The following is a 25,217-nucleotide window of genomic DNA, read 5'->3' as shown; positions in this document are numbered from 1 at the left end:
AGATTGAGGGGGAAAATAACGACTTCATCAATTTTAGAATAAGGCTGTAACATAACAATGTGGAAGTCTAGGGTTCTGAACCCTTTCCGAATGCACTGTATATACAGTATACCGCCCACACCAAAACGTGGTGTGTAAGTGTTTACTGTAAATATAACCCGAGAGGTGGGAGGGAGGAGATTCCTGTTGGGGTTGTCACAGGAGAGGCTCAATATGGAACCAACTCTCCCAGCCGTGTCAACTTGCATTGTTCCAGAGTAGTTATAATGCCGCTATCGCTCTCTCAATTTGTCTCTCCTCTTCAAGGCTTTATTGGCACGGGAAACATGTTTACATTGCCAAAGCAAGTGAAATAGACAAGAAACTAAAGGGAAATCAAAAAATGAACAATAAACATTACTCTATCTCCGCTCTCTCGCCCTCTGGGATCACTTCTGCCAATGTTATTTATGATGATTTGGATGATTTTAAGACTGGTTGAATACAGCTTTTGAAAAGGTTTTCTTTTCTTGCTGTAGTGTTTACATCATGGTTTGTGTGGGTACGTGTGCATTGTATATTCTTTGTCATTCTTATATTGCTCGTTTTCTCTCTTCCCCCCCAAGACAAAGACATAATGTACATATGTCCATTCAGCGGACCTGTCAAAGGCAAAGTCTTCATTACTAACTACAGACTGTACTTCAAGAGTGCAGACGCAGTGAGTAGTACACACACGCGTACACACTCCCAGGGACTACCGCTGGGACAAAACACACACACACACACATCTGTCTGGTGGTTGCGTCTTGTGTGGCAGACAGATGGAAGGCATCAGAACACCCAGTCAGTCTAACTCTCTAAATAACATGACTGCTATATACTTAACTACTCCTTGTCATTGAACTGTTTGACCAAGACATCAAAGATCATATGAGAAATCCACAATCACCGGTTCCTGTGGCATGCATTGAAACGCGTGGCTTTCTTTCGCAGAATTACAAGAAATGAACAGACTTGTTTAGTAAAAGTGTTCACTAGTAAACACCATGTTAAGGTGTGGAATGTTCATTGTATTACAAGAAAAAGAAATCGCAGGTCTATTTCGCTTCAGCAGGGGGCATAATCTGTCCGCCCACAATTCACCTGTGGGAACATGGCGGCTCAACACCAGACAACAGAAAGAGCTGGCCACTACTATCCGAGAGATTGTTTGTGAGGAGATTACCTCTGCCCTCGACTTCACTCGCCGTGTTCACTTCTAAAGTCGATACCTTTCCAGCTAAAGTGGAAAGTCTGAAGAACGCGGCCAATGCGACAGAGGTGAGACTCCATGACCTGGAAACGCGAGCTAAGATTAGCGCGAGCTAAACTAGAATAGGCAATCAACTTCCTAAAAGAGAAAACGGAATCACTTAAATCATTCCCGTACATTCAATGTGTGGATCATAGGACTACAAACTGGTGTGGAAGAGGGCAACCCAACTTCCTTCATGAGAAATGTTTTCTATGACCTGTTCAAGTAGGTGAAGCTGGGTCCCGTGCCGGTGATTAACATTGCGCACCAAACGGGTCTTCTTGGCAACGACTCTTTCTGTATGATTGAACGAATCCAAGTCAAACGGCGAATTGTTCGCCTTGCAGCTGAATTGGGGGCTCTGACCTATTAGGAGAAGAGGATTATTATCTACCCAGACCTGAGTGTCTAACTTCTGAAACGAGGGCAACCTACAATTAGGTGAGATCCCAGCTACACCCGGAAAAACTCGCCTTGACATTCCAGAACATGGCATACATGTTCTCCACTGCCAAGGAAGCTCAGGACTTATTTTAGAATCACATTAAGACCAACACACAAGGGGACGAGTCGACAGATGGAACCCCATCATGACTGGCTCAATATTCTGGTATGCTATCCTTTTATTTTATTGTACCTTTTATTTAACTAGGCAAGTCTCTGAAGAACAAATTCTTATTTTCAATGACGTCCTAGGAACAGTGGGTTAACTGCCTTGTTCAGGGGCAGAATGACCAATTTTTACCTTGTCAGCTTGGGGATTCGATCTTGCAACCTTTCGGTTACAAGTCCAACGCTCTAACCACTAGGCTTACCTGCCGCATCACACAGCCTAGCCTATGATTCTGCCCTCCGCATAAGAAAATGATGAGAATAGCCCCTCAAGTGGATGATACTAGGAACATTATTACTGTTGTTGCTGATCATTGGAATGTGTTATTATTGTATTGCCTATGGTCCAGGACATTAACACAGGTCAACACCACTCCAATTAACGAACAACGGACAATATATTGAGGTGAATCCCTACATGGGCCAAATATGTCAATTATAAGTTGGTAGCTATATTCCCCTACTATCTTTCTTTATTCCTTTTGATTGCTTTCCTCCCATTTAGGCTATTGAATTTATCTCCCAGGGAGGACATTGCCTACAGGCAGGGCTCTAAATGAACTTTTGTAATTGATAGCACTGGTGCTCTTAACTTCAAAAGATAAGGAGCACCAGACAATTTCGAAGCACCAGAAAAAAATGACTTCATTCTTAATTGTCATCAGTTGTTACATTGATGTATTCAAAAGTGCAACAGCAAAGATATTTACAATAGTTAGTTATTTGTTTTGGAGAAACAAATGTAATATACAAAAACAAAACATTTGATAGTATTCAAAAGTGCAACAGCAAACCTATCCGTGTTCTGTTTTTGTATATTACATTTGTTTGGCCAAAACGAATGACCTATGTTAAATGGGTTTGCTTGTGGCGCTTTTGAATACTATTTACATAGGTTATTCGTTTTGTACAAACAAATGTAACCTATTGTAATCAAAAGTGCACCAGCAAACATATTTATATTGGTCATGAAAACATAACATTTATTGTATTTAAAAGTGCAACTGTAAACTTTTCTTCATTACTGCATTCAGCTAACAGAAAATAATAATAATAATAATACAAAACTATGTAATAATATACATGTTGTAACAAGGCAACTTGCTAACTATGAACTGATACTTGGATAATTAAATACATGTTTAGTCTCCTCACAATAACTAATTATTTTTGTTTTTATCTAGAATCAACTTGCTGTTAGGGCAGGAACGTCCCAAGGAACACTGATTGCACTAACCCTCTTCCCGGATAGTCTTTGCTGTGGTGCCAAATTATAATCATGTTTGTGCGGGACAACTCATTTCCATATGTTGGGTTGATCATTTTTATTATTACTTTTCCGGGAGAGTACATGCATCTGAATTTGGTAAAAACCATCTCTTTGGCAATGCAGTAAGTGGTGTTAAATTTAATAAATTCTAGCTCAGTTAGCTTGGCCTGTTGACCGACTTGGGCTGCCACGTCTTGTTGCCTGTCGAATATGGACTTGGTGATGTTGCTCCAACCCCTGCCCCGATGTGCTTTTGGCTTAACTTGTGTTTTAGCAACGACTCAAGTGTTTTTAGGTTGCTGGACCCAGTAGCAAAATGTGTCTTCCTTGCTGCTATTTCGCCCCACTTTCGATAGTGCTAACAGACCTTTGTTGCTAGTTTTGTCCCTCCTTAGCCACTTGAATTCGCAAACCAACCCTCTCGAGAAACATGTCGGTATTTTTCTGAAGAGGTGGATCACGTGGTAACGTCTCTGTCATTGTCCTCATCTTCTGGTTGTGCTTGATCATTTAATTTATTTTTGTTCAAGAAAGCTGAAAATACACCATGATTCATTGTTATTCTTGCTAGCTAGCTAGCTAGCTTATGCCAAATAGCTGAAAGAAAGGGGCGGCACAGATCTAAGGGAAAGTTTGCAGGAAAAGGTATTGGTTGTGATTGGTTTAATTAGTTACATTTGTAGCATTATGATTGGTTATGATTTGTAATCAACGTATCAGCCTTGTATGAGCAGTGAAGAGAAGAAGTGTTGCGGCAAAATATTCTTATGCATTTTTTTTTTGTCGTCGCGTGGTGCTCCCAAAATAAAAGTACTGGTCATGCAGCAATTGTTTTTGTTGCATCTGTGACCAAATTGGTCGCACTTTAGAGCCCTGCCTACAGGTCATGAGGACTGATTGTGAAGTTCTTGATTATAGACTGCATTTCTTGCACATACCCTCTTCTTTTTTTGCACATAGTATGGAGCACTTGAAGCCATAATACAAATGGAGGGCAAATGTTTGTTTGAGGTCATATATACCATATTGCTAATAATATATTATGACAATGGATTAAGCTAAAAGCTCTTGTTCCTACAGCTATCCTATTTGACTGTTTAGGCTTGCATATCTTTTTGTTATATATTTTTTATTTTGTATTTACCCTAACTCCTTAAGTCTGCAAACTAAACTGTTTTATGTTCTGCTTCATTTAGTTTTCAATACCTTAAAGGGGTGGTGCATTTTGCATCACCATGTTGATGTGGTCGTTAACACTTTGCTTCTTGAAAGTCCAATATCTTAACTTGACTGCTGACATGCAAAACATTTTAGGACTGTATCACCACGCTAACTATATCCAACACATTTCAGAATCTCCTAAAAGACCCACAAGAGGGTGTTTCAATGTTTAATTAATACAAAATCCTACATTCTGTGATCAATTTAAAATTGAACTAAATTAATTCATAATGATCAACAAAAATTGTCAATGACCCCCGGATTCTATGGGTTTCCGCCAAAGATTGTATTAAAAATAATGAAACTGCATTTGCAGCTGGGTTGATTTAAATCACGATTAAAGCAGATATCAGAATTGGAAATGTTAACTGTTAGTGTAAAAAAATATATATATTTTAGATCGGGTAGCTATTACTCTTTCCCAAGTCAAGACAACTTAATTTATTCATAAGACAGAGAGCAGAATTTGTCATCCATCGAGTTAGGCTCAACCATTACTTGCATGGTAGCCTCGTCGATGCTAAATGAGAAGCATGGGTAAGTCCATGGCACAAAATCAGCTAAAAGGGGGTGGGAACCAGGTGACGCCTCGCTACACGTCAAACCAATCAAATCACCAGCCTTACTTGGGCAGAGCATCAAAGGTGCTCATTAGATGAGTGTTGTAGGTGCATGAGGTTGGCAAATATTAAAACCCTACCAAAATGCACTTGCTTTCAAATGTTCGGGGTCACCTAGAAATTTCCATTTAAATAAGATCAAATAGATCAGAAATACAGTGTAGACGTTGTTAATGTTGTAAATGACTATTGTAGCTGGAAACGGAGGATTTTTAAAAATGACATATCTACATAGGCGTACAAAGGCCCATTTATCAGCAACCGTCACTCCTGTGTTCCAATGGCACGTTGTGTTAGCTAATCCATGTTTAGCATTTTACGTTAATTGGTCATTCGAAAACCCTTTTGCAATTATGTTAGCACAGCTGAAAACCGATGTTCTGATTTTAAAGAAGAAATAAAACTGGCCTTCTTTAGACTAGTTGAGTTGCTGGAGCATCAGCATTTGTGGGTTCGATTACAGGCTCAAAATGTCCAGAAACAAATAACTTTCTTCTGAAACTCATCAGTCTATTCTTGTTCTGAGAAATTAAGGCTATTTCATGCGAGAAATTGCCAAGAAACTGAAGATCTCGTACAACTATGTGTACTACTCCCTTCACAGAACAGCGCAAACTGGTTCTAACCAGAATAGAAAGAGGAGTGGGAGGCCCCGGTGCACAACTGAACAAGAGGACAAGTACATTAGTGTCTAGTTTGAGAAACGGATGCCTCACAAGTCCTCAACTGGCAGCTTCATTAAATAGTACCCGCAGAACATCAATCTCAACGTCAACAATGAAGAGGTAGCTCTGGGATGCTGGCCTTCAAGGCAGAGTTGCAAAGAAAAAGCTATATCTGACTGGCCAATAAAAATAAAAGATTAAGATGGACAAAAGGACACAGACACTGGACAGAGGAACTGCCTAGAAGGCCAGCATTCCGGAGTTGCCTCCTCAATGTTGAGACTGGTGTGTTGCTATTTAATGAAGCTGCCAGTTGAGGACTTGTGTGGCGTCTGTTTCTCAAATTAGACACCAATGTACTTGTCCTCTTGCTCAGTTGTGCACCAGGGCCTCCCATTCTTTCTATATAAATAAAAACGTTGCTTTGTCATTATGGGGTATTGTGTGTAGATTGATGAGGGAAAACATGTATTTAATCCATTTTAGAGGCTGTAATGTAACAATAAGGGATGGGGTCTGAATACCTTTCGAATGCACTGTATAGACTGTAGCTATTGAAATGTGGTGATGGTTTATTTTAATTCTAAATACAACCACTATAACAGACTATATACGGCTGTGTGTTTTATTTTTAAGATCATTTTTATAGGGATTTTTTACAATTACCAAGGCAGTAGGAAACGAGTGACAGCAAGACAGGGTGATGAACCCAGTTCCTTGGGTAGCACTAATCGCATATGCCTTGATGTCTGGCGCGTTACCGCCAAGTCACGGCGTTAGCATTGCTGTGTTAATCTAATATAGAAACCTGTTAAGACCCATGTCACTATCTATAATCCAATGCCTGAGAGTGAACAGGTCCAGTTGCCAGGGATTGAAGCTCTTCCTGATAGCCCATCCCCTGGATCCAAGGAAAGACCTTCTCATCTCAGCAGTGCTGGAATAGTATGCACACAGTGTGGTGTTTATACATTTACATTTTACATTTATACATGGCAACTCACAGTAGCTGCGCTTAATAGCATGCATTGCGTGGCTACATGTATGTTTGCTGCATTAATTGAATCACTGATAACTGTTTTGAACCTCCTTTGCAACTGTTTGCAATCATCAGGGCCAGCTTTACAGTGGCCAGGTTTTAATGTCAGGGATCAAAGCTCTTCCTGACATCCCATCGCCTGGATCCGAGGAGAGACCCTCTCAACTGAACAATGATTAAATGTTTTGAATGAAATAACATATGAAATCATGAACTATCTTTTTGGTTGAAATATACAGCTACATTCGGCTGATATTGGACATTCTAGGGAATAAGCATTATTTTTAATTAACTTGTTTTTGTGCTCCTTCTCTAGGCCTATGCACAGACAAATCCATATCCACTTACAATAGACACGTTTGACAGCAGCGTAACACCTTGCATCATTTGACTAGAATATTTTTTTAAACATGTCTACCACTGGATCAAAATGTTCGCGTCTCAGAAACGTGTTGGTGTAGATCACCTCCCACAACAGGTCTCCATAGAAGTCCTTTAATTTCCTAAATCCAAATGTGTTCCAAACACTGACGACAAACAATATCTCAAGAACTAATTCTAAGAGCTTGTGGGACGTGTCTTTGTGAGACAGTTACCATAATTTGAGCACTACAAATCTGTTAAATGGCACATACTTCACAATTACTCAGATGTAATGGCAAGGAAATCAGATTTAATTCCTTTAGAGCTACTGGATGAAAATGAAATTCATAAAAAAGACATGATGAGGACAATCTGAATGAAAATTATGTCCCGTATTCTTCCATAGAAGTAGATGGCAAGAACACTCAAACCCCGCATGGGAAGTTGACATTTAACAGGTGATCAGTGGACAAAACAAAATGCAAATGCAGCAATTGCACATTTGAAAAATGCCCTTGAACCCATGGACAAAGTCGAAGGCTTATACTGCCTGCCTTTCAACAGACTTCCACTGCGCAATTAACTTTACCGATGTCTACAAGACCACGTCCACGTCCAATGGAGAATTTGGAACTTTGTACCAATTAAGGAACATGGTAAACAGAAGAGATGTGACTCAAAGTGCAGTTGGAGACAATTATACAGGCCATGTTTGGATTTTTTAAAAAGATGGATCAGATGCCTCCGTCATCACAGCTACGCTCCATTACTTTAGCATGGCTTCAGCGCAGGACACAATACACAGACATAGTCCACCGGAAGATTTCAAACATCTGCCACTGAAAAACAGAAGTGTTTTGATGCTCAGATGTTTACCATAGTAGACACCTATGTCATGAACGATGAAACAGGTTTCCACCGCCAGCTTAGTGGAGAAAAGCCAAACGCAGGACAGACAACCACAGATGCTGAACCTGTCACTATCGTGGATTTAGCCATCCGGCCTTCCGAAGTCAGAAGAAACTGAGTCACCATCAGCAAAAAGAACACAAGATATCAGTTGCCTATAATCTAGCTAAAATTGAAGCCAGATCTAAAAGAAACACAGACAACACAGTTGATGCACTTTTCAGTTATCACTGTGGCCTGTGTGTATACATTCTATACATGAGGGTGATGGAGAGAACCTGCAGGCTGTGGAAATTTAAAACGCTGTATTTTTAGGCAAGCAGAGAGAAGAAAACACAGCCTGGAGGGTCTGAAACAGCAGTTTGATCTAGCCTCATAAAGCCCCAGCGTGTCTCAAAGACTCCGGTGGAACGGCACAGTGAATACAGGTGGTGGATCAGAAAACAACATAGCATTACACTTGAACTGCGAACACCATGTGTGCCACACAAAAGACCTCATGCAACATCAAGGGGCCCGTGTCAAGTTTGACATTGCACAGAAAGTCAGCTGGACCATTGGAGAGCAGACAGACCTCATGCGTCAATATGATAAAGACTTTGAGCTGAAGGCAGAGTGTGGAAAGCACTCAATCTCAAGTAGATCTGAGGACATCGACCATATAGTAAGTGTGCTTCTTTATTAGAAGTTGTTTCCTTTGACACCTGGCAGGTTTTATTTACCCAAGCTTCCGGAACTTTCAAATGAAGCTGTTGCACAAATTGGACTATGAGGAACTATAGTTGTGGATCAACAACTACAAACTGAGCTTACACTGTGAGAAGAACCAACTGTCTGCTCATTTGGCACGCAGGCAGAGGCACAAACATTTGACAGTTGATTTCAGCTGCAGTGTTGACCCTAGAATGGAAATAATCTTTAACGCCGCAATTAGAGAAGTAATGTAGGAAAGAGGAAAGAAGATGTAGTACTGAAACCAATGACAATGTAGACTCAACCTGTATTTTTATACCGTTACATTCTTCGGTGCATTTATTTGTATCATTATTTAAACAGAAAATATTATACAGAGCCTTCAAGGTATTCATACTCCTTGGTTTATTCCTCATTTTGTTGTGAATTTAAAATGGATTCAAAATAGATTTCTTTTTTCTCACCCATCTACACACAATATCCCATTATGGCAATGTGAGACCATGTATTTATAAACGTTTTCTAATTTATTTGATTTGAAAATGAAATACAGATATCTAATTTACAGAAGCATTCACACCCCTCAGTCAATACTTCGTACAAGCACCTTTTGGCAGCGATTACAGCTGTGAGTCTTTCTGGGTAAGTCTCTTTGAGCTTTGCAAACCTGGATTGTACAATATACAATACTTTTAGAAAATTCTTCAAGCTCTGCCAAACTGTTTGTTGTTCATTGCTAGACTGCCATGTTCAAGTCTTGCCATAGATTTTCAAGCGGATTTAAGTCCAAAACTGTACCTAGGCTACTCTGGAGCATTCAATGTTATCTTCAACTCCAGTGTATGTTTGGCTTTGTGTTTTAGGTGATTTGTCCTGCTGAAAGGTGAATTAGTCTCCCAGTGTCTGTTGGAAAGCAACCTGGAACAGGTTTTCCTCTAGGATTTTTGCCTGTGCTTATAGCTGTATTCTGTTTCTTTTATCCTAAAAAACTCCCTAGTCCTTGCCAATGACACCCATAACATGATGCAGCCACCACCATGCTTGAAAATATGGGGAGTGGTATTTTTTATTACATTTTTGTTATTTGACCTTTATTTAACTAGTACTCAGTGATGGGTTGTGTTGGATTTACCCCAAACAACTCTTTGTATTCAGGACAAAAACAATAATTATATATATATTTAAATGTTACTGAAGTGCCTTGTTGCAAACAGGATGTTTTGGAATATTTTTATTCTGTACAGGTTTCCTTCTTTTCACTCTGTCATTTAGGTTAGTATTGTTGAGTAACGACATTGCTGATCCATCCTCAGTTCTCATACCACAACCATTAAACACCAGCTTCAAAGATATTTCACATCGGTTTAGATGGTACAATGATTGAATGACTGCTGGTTTTGTCCCATATACTGAAATTAGGCGAACCATTTCAAATTTTTGAAACCAGGAAATGGAAGAGCGGTTTCTGCATAATGCTCCTTTTAATCAATTTTAAAATCGGTCTGTAACACAACAAAATGTGAAAAAAGTAAAAGGGTGTGAATACTTTCTGAAGGTACTGTATGTACATTTTCTTTACCATTTTATTTGTATAATGACTTACTTCCAATATTATGTACTGTTAACATTTTTCCTGCTGTTTCTGTCTTAAACCTTAAATAGGAAGAAGTTTTATGGGCTGTGATGTGTACACTAATGCAAGAACAGTATCACAAATGCTATAGCCTAGCCTTTTATCAATTCTCTATGCCAAATCTGGAGGGGAAAGTGCACACTTTTTATACTTGGAAAGTTGTGTCAAGTTTATAGTAGTACACTTTTTTTTATGTATTTCAGCAAATAAAGGCAACTAAAAGTTAATTTACAATAAAGTCATACAATCCACTGAGCATTAATGTTTTCAAATATGTATGATGTATTGAAGTTGAGTGAAGGAGAAAAGGGAGATCTAAAAATGCACTTTATGAACAAGTAACTATGGGTGACGGGTCACATCTTTGCCCACTAAATACACTGCTCAAAAAAATTAAGGGAACACTAAAGTAACACATCCTAGATCTGAATGAATTAAATATTCTTATTAAATACTTTTTTATTTACATAGTTGAATGTGCTGACAACAAAATCACACACAAATGATCAATGGAAATCAAATTTATCAACCCATGGAGGTCTGGATTTGGAGTCACACTCAAAATTAAAGAGGAAAACCACACTCAGGCTGATCCAACTTTGATGTAATGTACTTAAAACAAGTCAAAATGAGGCTCAGTAGTGTCTGTGGCCTCCACGTGCCTGTATGACCTCCCTACAATGCCTGGGCATGCTCCTGATGAGGTGGCGGATGGTCTCCTGAGGGATCTCCTCCCAGACCTGGACTAAAGCATCCGCCAACTCCTGGCTTGTCTGTGGTGCAACGTGGCATTGGTGGATGGAGTGAGACATGATGTCCCAGATGTGCTCAATTGGACTCAGGTCTGGGGAACGGGCGGGCCAGTCCATAGCATCAATGCCTTCCTCTTGCAGGAACTGCTGACACACTCCAGCCACATGAGGTCTAGCATTCTTGCATTAGGAGGAACCCAGGGCCAACCACACCATAATATGGTCTCACAATGGTCTGAGGATCTCATCTCGGTACCTAATGGCAGTCAGGCTACCTCTGGCGAGCACATGGAGGGCTGTGCGGCCCCCCAAAGAAATGCCACCCCACACCATGACTGACCCACCGCCAAACCGGTCATGCTGGAGGATGTTGCAGGCAGCAGAACGTTCTCCACGGCGTCTCCAGACTGTCACGTCTGTCACGTGCTCAGTGTGAACCTGCTTTCATCTGTGAAGAGCACAGGGCGCCAGTGGCGAATTTGCCAATCTTGGTGTTCTCTGGCAAATGCCAAACGTCCTGCACGGTGTTGGGCTGTAAGCACAACCCCCACCTGTGGATGTCGGGCCCTCATACCACCCTCATGGAGTCTGTTTCTGACCGTTTGAGCAGACACATGCACATTTGTGGCCTGTTGGAGGTCATTTTGCAGGGCTCTGGCAGTGCTCCTCCTGCTCCTCCTTGCACAAAGGCGGAGGTAGCGGTCCTGCTGCTGGGTTGTTGCCCTCCTACAGCCTCCTCCACGTCTCCTGATGTACTGGCCTGTCTCCTGGTAGCGCCTCCATGCTCTGGACACTACGCTGACAGACACAGCAAACCTTCTTGTCACATCTCGCATTGATGTGCCATCCTGGATGAGCTGCACTACCTGAGCCACTTGTGTGAGTTGTAGACTCCGTCTCATGCTACCACTAGAGTGAAAGCACCGCCATCATTCAAAAGTGACCAAAACATCAGCCAGGAAGCATAGGAACTGAGAAGTGGTCTGTGGTCCCCACCTGCAGAACCACTCCTTTATTGGAGGTGTCTTGCTAAATCCCTATAATTTCCACCTGTCGTCTATTCCATTTGCACAACAGCATGTGGAATGTATTGTCAATCAGTGTTGCTTCCTAAGTGGACAGTTTGATTTCACAGAAGTGTGATTGACTTGGAGTTACATTGTGTTGTTTAAGTGTTCCCTTAATTTTTTTGAGCAGTGTACTTTAGATAACTCAAAATGGGTATTAGAACAAATATTTAAGCCAAAGTATTTATTTACAGTGTGTGTATGGCATACGTTCTACTATTCCACACAGCTCAATGGTTTCCACAACAATAATATCCTAGACTACATACATAAGTCTTTTGAAGTGTTACGTATATATGAGAATGCCTACAATATTAATGAACACAGCATGAAAAAAGTCCACACACATACACAGTCATGTTTGCAAAAGACTTAAGTTGTCCCAACACTGAATCATAATCATCATCACTTAAGTGTTCATCATCTCCAAAAACCTCTGATGATAAACTCTAGGGCTATTGCATGTCTTATGTCAGTAATGGGCAGAGCAGAAACATTTCCTCAACTGAGAAACATAAGGCAATTGTGCTCTGAATGTTGTCCATGATTTTGTCAGGGTTACCCTCCATTGGCTGATGTGCAATAAACTGAGACTCCCATGAACACCTGTGTGTGTCATCTCAAGTGCAAGGTCATGTAATTTCTCTCTCGGGTATTACCTATGCTCTTCAATCACCAGCCTATGTCTTGGTTGTAATTGTTGTCCAGCATGCCTCTCCAAAGTGCTTGAATTGCCCTCACATACATCATTGTAGTTGCATGAGGTAGCACAATTGTTACAGCGGTCATGTTTGGGTGATACTGGTTGCGTGACTGTTAGGGTTTTCTTCCATCAAAGGAGAGGAGGACCAAAATGCAGCGTGGTTATTTCGATACATGTTTAATAAAATATAAACATGAACAATACAAAACAATAAATGTGAAAACCTAAACAGCCTTATCTGGTGCAAACAAACACAGCGACAGAAACAATCACCCATGAAACACTCAGAATATGGCTGCCGAAATATGGTTCCCAATCAGAGACCACGATAAACACCTGCCTCTGATTGAGAACCACTCCAGACAGCCATAGACTATTCTAGACAACCCCACTATACCACAATCCTAATACCTACAAAAACCCCAAGACAAAACAGACCACATAATAAACCCATGTCACACCCTGGCCTAACCAAAATAAAAAAGAGAACACCAAATACTAAGACCAGGACGTGACGGTGACATCATAAAAGAGCTGTAACAGTTTCACCCGCTTGCAGCTTGTACTATTTGAAACTCCCAACAGGCTGTTTCCCATGTTACAGGATACAGTGCCTTCATAAAGTATTCAGACCCCTTGACTTTTTCCACAATTTTTTACGTTACAGCCTTATTGTAACATTTATTAAATTTTTTTTTCTTCCCTCATCGATCTACAAAATACAGTTATTTTTTTATTTTCACAACTGAAATATCACATTTACATAAGTATTCAGGCCCTTTACGCATACATTTTGTTGAAGCACCTTTAGCAGTGATTACAGCCTTGAGTCTTCTTGGGTATGACGCTACAAGCCACAATCACAACTGACCGTGATTGGGAGTCCCATAGGGTGGCGCACAATTGGCCCAGCGTCGTCCGGGTTTGGCCGGTGTAGGCCATCATCGTAAATAAGAATTTGTTCTTAACTGACTTGAATATAAATTAAAAGCTTGGCACACCTGTATTTGGGGAGTTTATCCCATTCTTCTCTATATATCCTCTCAAGCTCTGTCAGGTTGGTTGGGGAGTGTTGCTGCACAGCTATTCAATGGTCTCTCCAGAGATGTTCGATCGGGTTCAATTCCGGGCTCTGGCTGGACCACTCAAGGACATTGAGACTTGTCCCGAAGCCACTCCTGCGTTGTCTTGGCTATGTGCATCAAGGATCTCTGTACTTTGCTCCGTTCATCTTTGCCTCGATCTTGACTAGTCTCCCAGTCCCTGGTGCTGAAAAACATCACCACAAAATGTAGTCAACACCATGCTTCACCGTAGGGATCGTGCCAGGTTTCCTCCAGACATGACGGGTTGCATTCAGGCCAAAGAGTTCAATTTTGGTTTCATCAGGCCAGAGAATCTTGTGTGTCATTTACTGAGATTCCTTTAGTTACCTTTTTGGCAAACTCCACGCAGGCTCTCATGTGCCTTTTACTGAGGAGTGGCTTCAGTCAGGCCACTTTACCATAAAGGCCTGATTTGGTGGAGTGGTGCAGAGATGGTTGTCCTTCTGGAAGGTTCTCCCATCACCACAGAGGAACTCTGGAGCTCTGTCAGAGTGACCATCGGGTTCTTGGTCACCTCCCTGACCAAGGCCCTTCTCCCCCGATTGCTCAGTTTGGCCGGGTGGCCAGCTCAAGGAAGGGTCTTGGCGGTTCCAAACTTCTTCCATTTAAGAATGATGGAGGCCACTGTGTTCTTGAGGTCCATCAATGCTGCAGACATTTAAAAAAAAAAAAATCATTTAAAAAAAATCTAAAAACCTTTTTGTTTTGTCATTTATGGGAATTGTGTGTAAATATTTTTTTCATAAATTTTAGAATTTAAAAAATGTTGAAAAAGCAAATGGGTCTGAATACTTTGGAGGCACTCCCCACTCTTCCATATGCCTGCAATTAAGACTGAACGTCTTGTGGTCCATAGTTGACTACATGTTGGACACCCTCAAAGTCTACCCCTATGCCCAGTGCTGAAGTAGCCTAGCCATCACAACTCTGATATTAGATTAGTCTTAATTTAAGGCTGTGATGATGTGCAGTTTTATGTCCTTGGGTGTCTGAGTGGTACATGTCCAAAAACCTGTTTTCCATTGTGCCCTCTGCTTTTGCTGGATGCACAGATTTCTCCCCAGGGAAATTCTGAAAAACCTTGTTGTACAGAAAAGAACAGTCTTCAATTCTCTTACACTATAGGACAGTTCTTGGGATCTCAGGTCCATTTGACTTCAACATTGTGAGCAACCATGAAAATGTCTCTACGGGGTCAGAGGGCACCTTCTTCACGGCCAGTCTGATGTCCCTGTCAGGACTTTTCACAACCTCAAAACATTGCTGCATGCACAGGTGCTTTGTTGTGCTCTTCCTTGTAGCATTGGATGCTGTAGCTCTGATGGCCAATACAGGAACTGGTAGGGTGTCCGCAGCTCGCCAACCATTCCACACCACTTCCAAAAAGCAGCCTCCTTCCCATGCGCCTTACCCCTTTATAGGAAATGGGATAAAAACAAGAAAATATGCAATAGTTGTAATAAAGGACTAAATGTGAATCGTTTCTGGAAGCTAGTTTGTCTCGGGTCACTACTTCACTGGGCAGCCATTTGAATGTGTACTTTTTATTTTCTATTAAAATGCAATTGTTCAATTACGGGCCTAGTTGGTTTAGCCACAGAAAAAGGAAGCAACCTTCCCGCTAGCCATGATTGGCTGAGTTAATGGGTGGGCTGGACATGCCGAGAGATGAGTTGGATTGGTCTGCCATATCGCATGCTTCTGTCTATTTGAGCTGGTCAGTATGTGTAGGTAATCCTGTTTAACGTGGCTTGTTGAAATCACTGGGATTAGAGTATGATATTTTAGGAGATGGAGAAAACACCTGTCTCTGGATTAACTCTTCAAACTAAGGGCAGCCATAGCATCTGTGACAGGGAGAAGCAACCATCCATGATGTATACAGGTAAGATAGTCTAACTAGCTACATTTTCAGATATTACACGTTTCTAATTTTGACAGACGTTTTCACTTCAAGTTAGTGTACTGTTAGCTAGCTAGCTAACGTTAGCTGGCTGGCTCGTTAGCTAATGTTATGTGTATAATTTTATTATCTCAGAGCCATTTGCTTTGCTAGTTATAGCCTAATGTTAGCTAGATTGCTGGATGGTTAGTTACCTGCAGATTCAAGCAGGGTAGTAATGTCATGAGTTGGGATTATGGTTCATTGTTTACCTAGCTAGCTAGCAACATGTCTTAGCAATGTTTGCCAGTTAGCTTCGGGGTTTGACTGTTGTTGTTAGGACAGAACGATCAGAACAACCCTTAAAGAGATGGGTGGAGCTAAAGAGGGTGTGAACGATGCTGAATGGGTGTAAACAAAGAGCTCTCCAGTAGGTACCAAAACATTAAATGGCTATTTTCTGTGAGGTTACAAGTTGATTAACTTTCAAAGCAGAATTACTTTCCCGTTGTTCCTCAAATGTAGCTTTGTGTGTCTGCTTTTATCCAATGTAAAAAAACACCATTTCAAATTTTGCTACTTAAGACCGAATCAAGGCGGTTCGGTCACAAATAATACTGGTTCAATGACAACATTGTCATGTTGAAGGTAGGAGCATGGCCTTAGTGTTCATTTAAAGTAATGTCATTTTAACAGAAGGTCCAACATTATTTTAAGTGACATACAGTACCATTCAAAAGTTTGGACACCTACTTATTCAAGGGTTTTTCTTTATTTTAACTATTTTCTACATTGTAGAATTATAGAGAAGACATCAAATCTAGTAAATAACACATGGAATTGTGTAGTCACCAAAGAAGTGTTAAACAAATCATATTTTATATTTGAGATTCTTCAAAGTAGCCTCCCTTTGCTTTGATGAGTGTTGCATACTCTTGGCATTCTCTCAACCAGCTTCATGAGGTAGTAACCTGGAATGCATTTCAATTAACAGGTGTGCCTTGTTAAAAGTTAATTTGTGGAATTTCTTTCTTTCCTTAATGCGTTTGAGCCAATCAGTTGTGTTGTGACAAGGTATACAGAAGGTGTCCCTATGTAGTAATATACCAACATTATAGAACAGCTCAAATAAGCAAAGAGAAACGACAGTCCATTACTTTAAGACATGAAGGTCAGTCAATGAGGAACATTTCAAGTACTTTAAAAGTGTCTTCATTTGCAGCTGTAAAAAAATTAATATATTATAGGTACTTAGTTTTATTAGTTGTATTAGTAATTGCAGCAGTTTAAGATGTAGCCCTATTTAGTAGTTTTACAACTTTTTGTCTCTATTATTATTATTAGACATTAGTTGCCATTATTATTCTTGTTATTTAGTATTGTTTTTTAATTATTTATTTGGACATTTACAAATTGGATGGTGCATCTCAAAAGATTTCATCCTGCAAAATGTAAAATACTAACTTACTAGCTAAGTTGCCTAACATTTAGTTAGCTGAACAATACCTAGCTAGATTGATTTTCAGCCAGGCTTAGAACAAACCATGCTTCATTTCATCAATATCATGCAAATAAGTAGGCCTACATGCAAAAAAGCTCATTGTGACTAAAACAGTTGTTAATTCACTGGGGAGTTGCTGCTTGCTTTCCTGCTTGCTTTTGCAATGGAATAAATGGAGTTCTGAGATTACTTTAAAGCTACGACATCAATTTCAGATTAACCGGCTTTTACTGCAATTTCAGGTAAAAACTAAATATATGTCTCTAATTAATAAGAAAAAATTCTATGCTATTATGATTTTTACTGTAGGCAATCTCTTGTAGTGAGAAGAGGCTCTTAGTCAAGCGGTACAATACTGTGCGTGTCTGCTATTGCTGTCTGTGTGTAGTTGTGTGTGACTTGGCTCTGTCTAGGTTATTTGGAAATGGGTATAACCACACTCTTAAATAAAGCAATATTGTGCCTCTAAGTGTAATCCAGTCTCTCTGGTGTTTTCACTTTCATTCTTCCTGTTTTAGACAAGACGTTAATCTCCAACACAACAAAAAGTGGGGAATCCCATATCCCTCTTGCTTTTTCATCCCTCTCTCTCTCGCTCTTTCCTCCTCCCTCTCTCTTTCTCCTGGCACCACCAATGTTTGGCACAGTTTCGTGGGCACTTGCTGTATTGTTTTCATTTTCTGTAAGTTGTAATGTTGCCGGGGCCAGTTGCCAGGGTCCATGGAGAGGTATGGGGGCATTGACAAGTTGACGGAGGGATGGAGGGAGGAGAACAAGAGAGAAGAGGGATGGTTAGAGAATGATAGATGGAACAGACGTGGAGGTCCCAAGGTTGGCTCTATCGGAGATCATCAGTCAGGGAGAGTGGTGTGTGTGTGCACGTGCTCGTACATCTGTGTGTGTGTGTCTGTGTGCATGTGCGTGTGTGTAATTGAGTGTGTGTCAGTGATGGAGTAGGTTATTACAGTCTACAGGGACACTACTGCAGCAGTAATGCTCTTTACTCTGGTCTACGTCCCAAATGGAACCCTATTCCCTATGTAGTGCACTATTTTTAACCCATATGTCCCATATGGCTCTGGTCAAAGTAGTGCACTAGATATGGAGTAGGGAGCCATTTGGAACGCATGCTCCACTGTCTGTAATACAACATCTGACAACACTTTAACAATATGCTGACTTCATACTACTTCTACACACATGCACATACTCTGGTGACTATGAACTGATGCACGTGATACGAATAAGTGCCTGCTACATGGGCCTATGCTTTACTAAGGGTTTACTTAATAAGTCTGCCCTATCTTGCATATTAAATATTGTCTACATAAAGCATTTTCAAGAGTTTAGTGCATTACACAATTATATGGTTTGTGCCCTCTCAATACCAATATCAAGTATGATTTCAGTTCAACCACTGCAGCACCAATCATCATTTTATGGCGTGTTCTGTTGTGATATAACTGGAATCCCAGCAGGACCAATCACATGTTTTTATTTATTGTGACATCACAGGACCCGTCGGTGACCCTGAACGTTCCGCTGGGTGCCATTGGCCGGGTGGAGAAGATGGGCGGAGCCTCCAGTCGGGGGGAAAACTCATACGGGCTGGACATCACCTGCAAGGTAAGATACTTCATCATGGCCCTGACACCCCTATTTTATACACAATGGTTCAGTCCTAGTCTGTCAGATTAAATCGGAATGAAACACAATTTAATTTATTTTTTAACATTGTGCTCAGAGACGTTAATTCCAGTGTTGGATCAGGAAGTTACAACATCAAGACGATAACGATTTATTTTGTACTGACATTTTGTGTGTTGTGTGTGTGTCTCCCAACAGGACATGAGGAACCTGAGGTTTGCGCTGAAGCAAGAGGGCCACAGCAGAAGAGACATCTTCGATATACTCTTTAGATACGCCTTTCCACTATCCCACGGCCTGGTACGTACACACCTTTTTTCCTTCTACCTTTTTTTATTTAGTCTCGCCTGATATTATTAACACTTCTAATAACTGTTGAACAACTACAATTGTACATGACGTGCTTTATTAGAGTTCGTCAGTTTGAGGTGGCCTGTTATTTCTCTTTGCACATCATTAGAGTCAAACAATCACTCACAATGTGAGTAATAAAACCTCAGTATTGACAAGTCAATCACATTCTCTCTCTCTCCCTCAGCTTCTGTTTGCTTACCTGAGTCAGGAGAAATATGAAGAGAATGGCTGGAGTGTCTACAAACCCATGGAAGAGTTCAGGCGGCAGGTAAGCCTTATCATTGTCTTATTAAATGTGTCATTACATTGCTATGATAAGTCTTATAGGTTTTATGTGTCTATTGGGCCAGGTCCAATGTCACAGCTTTTAACTCAGTCACTTACATGTAACTGACAAAATAATAAATACACTTGAGTAAATGAGGGATACGAAGTATATTGAAAGCATGTGCTTCCACACAAGTTTAGGTCCTAACTTAAAATAGCAATTAACATCACATCATGCTTAGGATCGTGTAAAGAAATATATATATATATTTTGTCTACCAAGGCTATGCCCTCATTGGATAACAATGCCCTCATCCACAGGGCACAAGTGGTCAATAAATGGTTTGCTGAGCATGAAAATGATGTAAACCATATGCCATGGCCCTCTCAGTCACCAGATCTCAACCCAGTTGAACACTTATGGGAGATTCTGGAGCGGCGCCTGAGAGCATTTTCCATCACCGTCAACAAAATACCAAATGATGGAATTTCTTGTGGAAGAAGGGTGTTGCATCCCTCCAAGAGTTCCAGACACTTGTAGAATCCTATGCCAATGTGCATTGAAGCTGTTCTGGCTCGTGGTGGCTAGGGTTGGGAGTGGTATCCAGATTTCTATACCTTCAAACCATGTGCCATCCCGGGATATACGGTAAACGTTTAAAAAACAAAAAAAAGGCCCAAATGCTAACAAGTACTAAGGATTCTCATAGCAGGTGCAAGGTAAATGCTAATGAGTGTATGCAAACATTTACTACTAGGAAAGAGAACCCAGCTCATAAAGTTATGCAAGTATCTCAAAATGCCGTTTTCAGCATGCACAAAACAAATATTCGGCAGCAGGGATCTCAATCCAGGAGGGGATCCTCTCTGTTGCTGTTACCAAGAAGCTTGATCTTGCAAGCTAACGTTAGTCACTTTGCTAACAAGTTAGAAAAACCCAGCTGGTGAGAATTTATTTGGGACATCTTAGATAGTTAACTTAATAGTTATAAAATATATAGCTGGCAAACATTAGTAGTGCATTTCATACAAGTGTAACTTAATCACCTCACTTAAGTTGTGCAGCAGGAGTGACTCACCTCACGAATCTCTCATTTTGCTCATCTTTGTAAACAAACATACACGACTGTCTCAAACAGCTGTTTTCGGAAACTAGTAACTGTAAGCTTCATAAAGTGATCTAACGACGAAATGTTAAACACAATTTGTTTTATCTATTATCTAGTGCACAAGTTGACTGCAGGTATTTGTTTAAAAAGTACTAATATTCAAAGCCAAAACAACACCACTTACCAGAATGCTAACGAAATGCTAACAAGTACTAAGGAATCCTCATAGAGAATGCTAACAAACATTTTGTACAGTTTCTGAACTAAACTGTACAAGTATACAAGTAAGTCAAAAATGCTACTCACAGTTTGCTGAACCCCCAAACAAATATTAGCCAGCAAGACTCTTGATCCATGAGGGGACTGACTATCTGCTGTTACCAAGCGAATGCATGAATTTTTTTGGAAGAAGCTAACCACTAAATTAGCAAACCAAATGCACAACTGCAAATAATTTAGCACATTTTAGACAGTTCACTTAATAGTTATAAGATATCTAGCTGGCAAACATTTAGTTGTGAATTCCATACTTTAATTAAATCACCAGGCACATGCTGCACGGCAGTGAGTGATTCTGGTCTCTTGTGTGCTTATAAACAAACACCATGTGACTTGGAACGTAAGCTGCATAATAATGTGATGGGTGAAATGAAGAATGCAATGTTCTTTATCTCCTAATGTATTGCACAAGTTGACTGTAGGTATTTAAAAAGTAGCTACAAATATTCAAATGTATTAAAAAATGTCAAATATTTTGAACTGTATTGACGGTATTGAAAAAGCACCCCGTGGCTTTTTCGAAATACCCCTGTATACGGTATACTGCCCAAGCCTAGTAGTTGGCCAACATCCTATTAAGACACTTTGTGTTGGTGTTACCTGTACTTAGTCTGTTTTTAAATACTGTCCTTATCCTGTCATCGGTGATGTAGTACTGTACTTCACCAATAATGCCTTCGAGTCACAACCTGCAATCTCTTCTCTGATTGGGTGTTTGTCTACCTCGGTCCCCAGGGCTTACCCACTGACAAGTGGCGTATCACGTTCATCAATGACAACTATGAGCTGTGTGACACCTACCCCACTATACTGGTGGTTCCCTTCAAAGCTACAGAGGAAGACCTGAGGAAAGTGTCTACCTTCAGGTCGAGAGGACGCATACCGGTAACTCCCCATTTCCTCATCCTATCCTCACATTCTTCCTGCCCTCTCTATTCACCTTATCCCGTTTCTTTTCTTCCATCTCTTTTAATCCCTCTGTCATATCCCTGTGTTCTATCTCTCTTACTTACTTCCTTACACCCAACCCCCCTCCCTCTCCCACACCCCTCCATCTCCCACCTCCCCACTTAATATATATATATAATAATAATATATGCCATTTAGCTGACGCTTTTATCCAAAGCGACTTACAGTCATGTGTGCATACATTCTACGTATGGGTGGTCCCGGGGATCGAACCCACTACCCTGGCGTTACAAGCGCCATGCTCTACCAACTGAGCCACAGAAGGACGACACTTACCTAACCCTCTCTCTCGCTCACTCTAACACTGCGTCTTTCTTTCTCGCCTCTCTCTAGGTCCTATCCTGGATCCACCGTGAGAACCAGGCCGTTATCTGCCGCTGCTCCCAGCCCCTGGTGGGGATGTCTGGGAAGAGGAACAAGGACGACGAGCGCTACCTGGACGTGATCCGGGAGGCCAACGGCACTGCCAAGCTCACCATCTACGACGCACGGCCCAGCGTCAACGCCGTTGCCAACAAGGTCAGGGGACAAAGGTCACAATGGGGTCAATGGATCATATAAGGGACACTTCCACCCTTTTTATTAACATGTACAGAAAAGCTAGCGAGGAATCTTTGGTATTGAGTTTTTTTTTATGTGAGCTCCTACATCACAGCAAAGCTTTGCTACATACAGACAAAGAGTGATACGGTGCAATGTTCTGGAAAAAGGTGTGTTGGTGATGGTGTCTTTTAGACATCTACATAGAATGGACTGTTGTGTATCTCTTGTTGTCTACTGTAGGGCCTTGCTAGTAGTCTCCTACATTGTTTACTGGTGTCAGAATCGAGGATGTAGAGTTTAGAAGCTAAGAGGCCACAACAACTACACTGTGTGTGAGTGTGTTTGGACTCTACTGATATGGAATCTATGACACCCAAGTGAGAGGCTTTTAACAGCTAGCTGCCCTCTGCACATTGTGCCTGCAGTGTGTGTGTGTCATGGACAGATCAAAAGGCCAAAGCATTTACTAATGGCCCTGTTTGAACACCCTCAAGTGAGGAATGGGTAACACTTTATAATAACACCTTGGAATAAGGCATTTATAATGGTTTAGTAAATAGTTTATTCATCATTTAATAATCCTTACGCCCACATTTGTAAATGTTAGTAAACAAATGTATTCACATTTATAAACAACTTTTAAAAGTATGTTGTGATTCATAAGATCATTTCTAAGATTTTGAATATACAGCTCTGGAAAAAATTGAGACCACTGCAAAATGATCCGTTTCTCTAGTTTTACAGGTATGTGTTTTGGTAAAAATTAACATTTTTGTTTTATTATATAAACTACTGACAACATTTCTCCCAAATTCCAAATAAAAAATATTGTCATTATTTGAGGTCTGACAACACTGCATTGTTTTTGTTATTTTGACCCGTTGTCATTTTCTGCAAATAAATGCTCTGAATAACAATATTTGTATTTGTAATTTGGGAGAAATGTTGTCCGTAGTGTTTTGAATAAAACAAAAATGTAAATTTTACGCAAACACATACCTATAAATAGTAAAACTGGAGAAACTGATCATTTTGCAGTGCCCTCTTCATTTTTTCCAGAACTGTAGGTCCTTTAGCCAGCAGCATACCACCCTGCATACCACTGGTGGCTTGCTTCTGAAGCTACGCAGGGTTGGTCCTGGTCAGTCCCTGGATGGGAGACCAGAGGCTGTTGGAAGTGGTGTTAGAGGGCCAGTAGGAGGCACTCTATCCTCTGGTCTAAAAAATATCCCAATGCCCCAGGGCAGTGATTGGGGACACTGCCCTATGTAGGGTGCCGTCTTTCGGATGGGACGTTAAACGGGTGTCCTGTCATTAAAGATCCCATGGCACTTATCGTAAGAGTGGCTAAATTCTGGCTAAATTCCCAATCTAGCCCTCAAACCATCACGGTCACCTAATGGTCCCCAGTTTACAATTGGCTCATTCATCCCCCTCCTCTCCCCTGTAACTATTCCCCAGGTCGTTGCTGCAAATGAAAACATGTTCTCAGTCAACTTACCTGGTAAAATAACGGATAAATAAAAAAATAAGCCATTTACTAATCATTAGTGAATTTTTTTGCAAGCCATCACTTTAGACGAGGCCTATTTATAGTTTATAAATACTTTATAAATGTTTAGTGACCAGTGTAATTTCTAACAAAAATATGGACAAGCCATTGGTAGACATTCCAGCAGTACCTGATGTTCCTTAAGTTCTCAAAATGTCCCTTATAATTTTTTTTCAATATTCAAACAGGGCCAGTGATTTTTGATGTTGTCCATGAATGATGACATCACTCTCTAACCTTAACCTCTGACCTCTATTCCATCCCTATAGGCCACGGGTGGGGGTTACGAAGGAGATGACACTTATCAGAACGCTGAGCTGGTGTTTCTGGACATACACAACATCCACGTCATGAGAGAGTCACTGAAGAAGCTAAAGGACATCGTCTATCCCAACGTAGAGGAGTCACACTGGCTGTCTAGTCTGGAGTCCACACACTGGCTCGAACACATCAAGGTAGGGATGTGCATGCACCAGGGTTGGGCTCAATTCGAATTGAAGTCAGTCAATTCAGGAAGTGATTTGAATAAAAAATAAATGACTTCTCCGTTTCAGTTTATCTAGAAGTCTTTGTCAATCATTGAATTGCAATTTCAGTTTGCTTCCTGAATTGACTGCCTTCAATTTTAATTGAGCCCAACCCTGGCACACACACATACCTCAACACCCCTCTCCTCTAGCTGGTGTAATTGGGAGCCATCCAGGTAGCAGATAAGATCAGTGGGGGTAACAGTGTGGTGGTCCACTGTAGTGACTTTAACTCTCTTGTTCTTTCTCACTCTCTCTTACGCTCTTACTCTCCTCCTCTCTCCAGCTCGTCCTCTCTGGAGCCATCCAGGTAGCAGATAAGATATCGGGGGGTAACTCTGTGGTGGTCCACTGTAGTGATGGGTGGGACCGGACAGCCCAGCTCACCTCTCTGGCCATGCTGATGCTTGACAGCCACTACCGCACCCTCAGGGGCTTCCAGGTGAGTACGAAGGATGGGAGAGAAGGGGAAAGGGGAGAGGGAGGGAGGGAGGGTGGGAGCAAGAGAAAGGGTGATGAAGAGGGGACAGCTACTACAGCACCCTCAAGGGCTTTCAGGTGAGTAGGAGGGATGGAGGGAGGAAGGGTGGGTGGAAGAGAAGGGGAAGGGGAAGAGGTAAGGGAAGAACAGGGGACAGCCACTATCACACACTCAATG

At 41.0% G+C, this 25,217-nt stretch overlaps 1 protein-coding gene across 2 annotated transcripts in view; it reads left to right on the top strand.

Annotated features, from left to right (window-relative positions):
- The window catches only part of LOC118392210 (myotubularin), a 60,431-nt gene that overhangs the window by 14,467 nt on the left and 20,747 nt on the right, over positions 1-25,217 (top strand). For both annotated transcript variants that reach the window (XM_035783944.2, XM_035783943.2), the window contains exons 4-11: positions 606-700; positions 18,828-18,938; positions 19,158-19,259; positions 19,498-19,581; positions 21,704-21,853; positions 22,271-22,456; positions 24,302-24,487; positions 24,846-25,001. In XM_035783944.2, coding sequence (XP_035639837.1) covers positions 606-700; positions 18,828-18,938; positions 19,158-19,259; positions 19,498-19,581; positions 21,704-21,853; positions 22,271-22,456; positions 24,302-24,487; positions 24,846-25,001 — 1,070 coding nt within the window. The remainder of the gene's footprint in view (positions 1-605; positions 701-18,827; positions 18,939-19,157; positions 19,260-19,497; positions 19,582-21,703; positions 21,854-22,270; positions 22,457-24,301; positions 24,488-24,845; positions 25,002-25,217) is intronic.

This window comes from Oncorhynchus keta, chromosome 13 (genome assembly GCF_023373465.1).
Source record: "Oncorhynchus keta strain PuntledgeMale-10-30-2019 chromosome 13, Oket_V2, whole genome shotgun sequence".
In the NCBI taxonomy this organism is placed as follows: Eukaryota; Metazoa; Chordata; class Actinopteri; order Salmoniformes; family Salmonidae; genus Oncorhynchus; species Oncorhynchus keta.
Note: the sequence above shows the minus strand (reverse complement) of the source record. Positions and strands in the feature narration are given on the sequence as shown.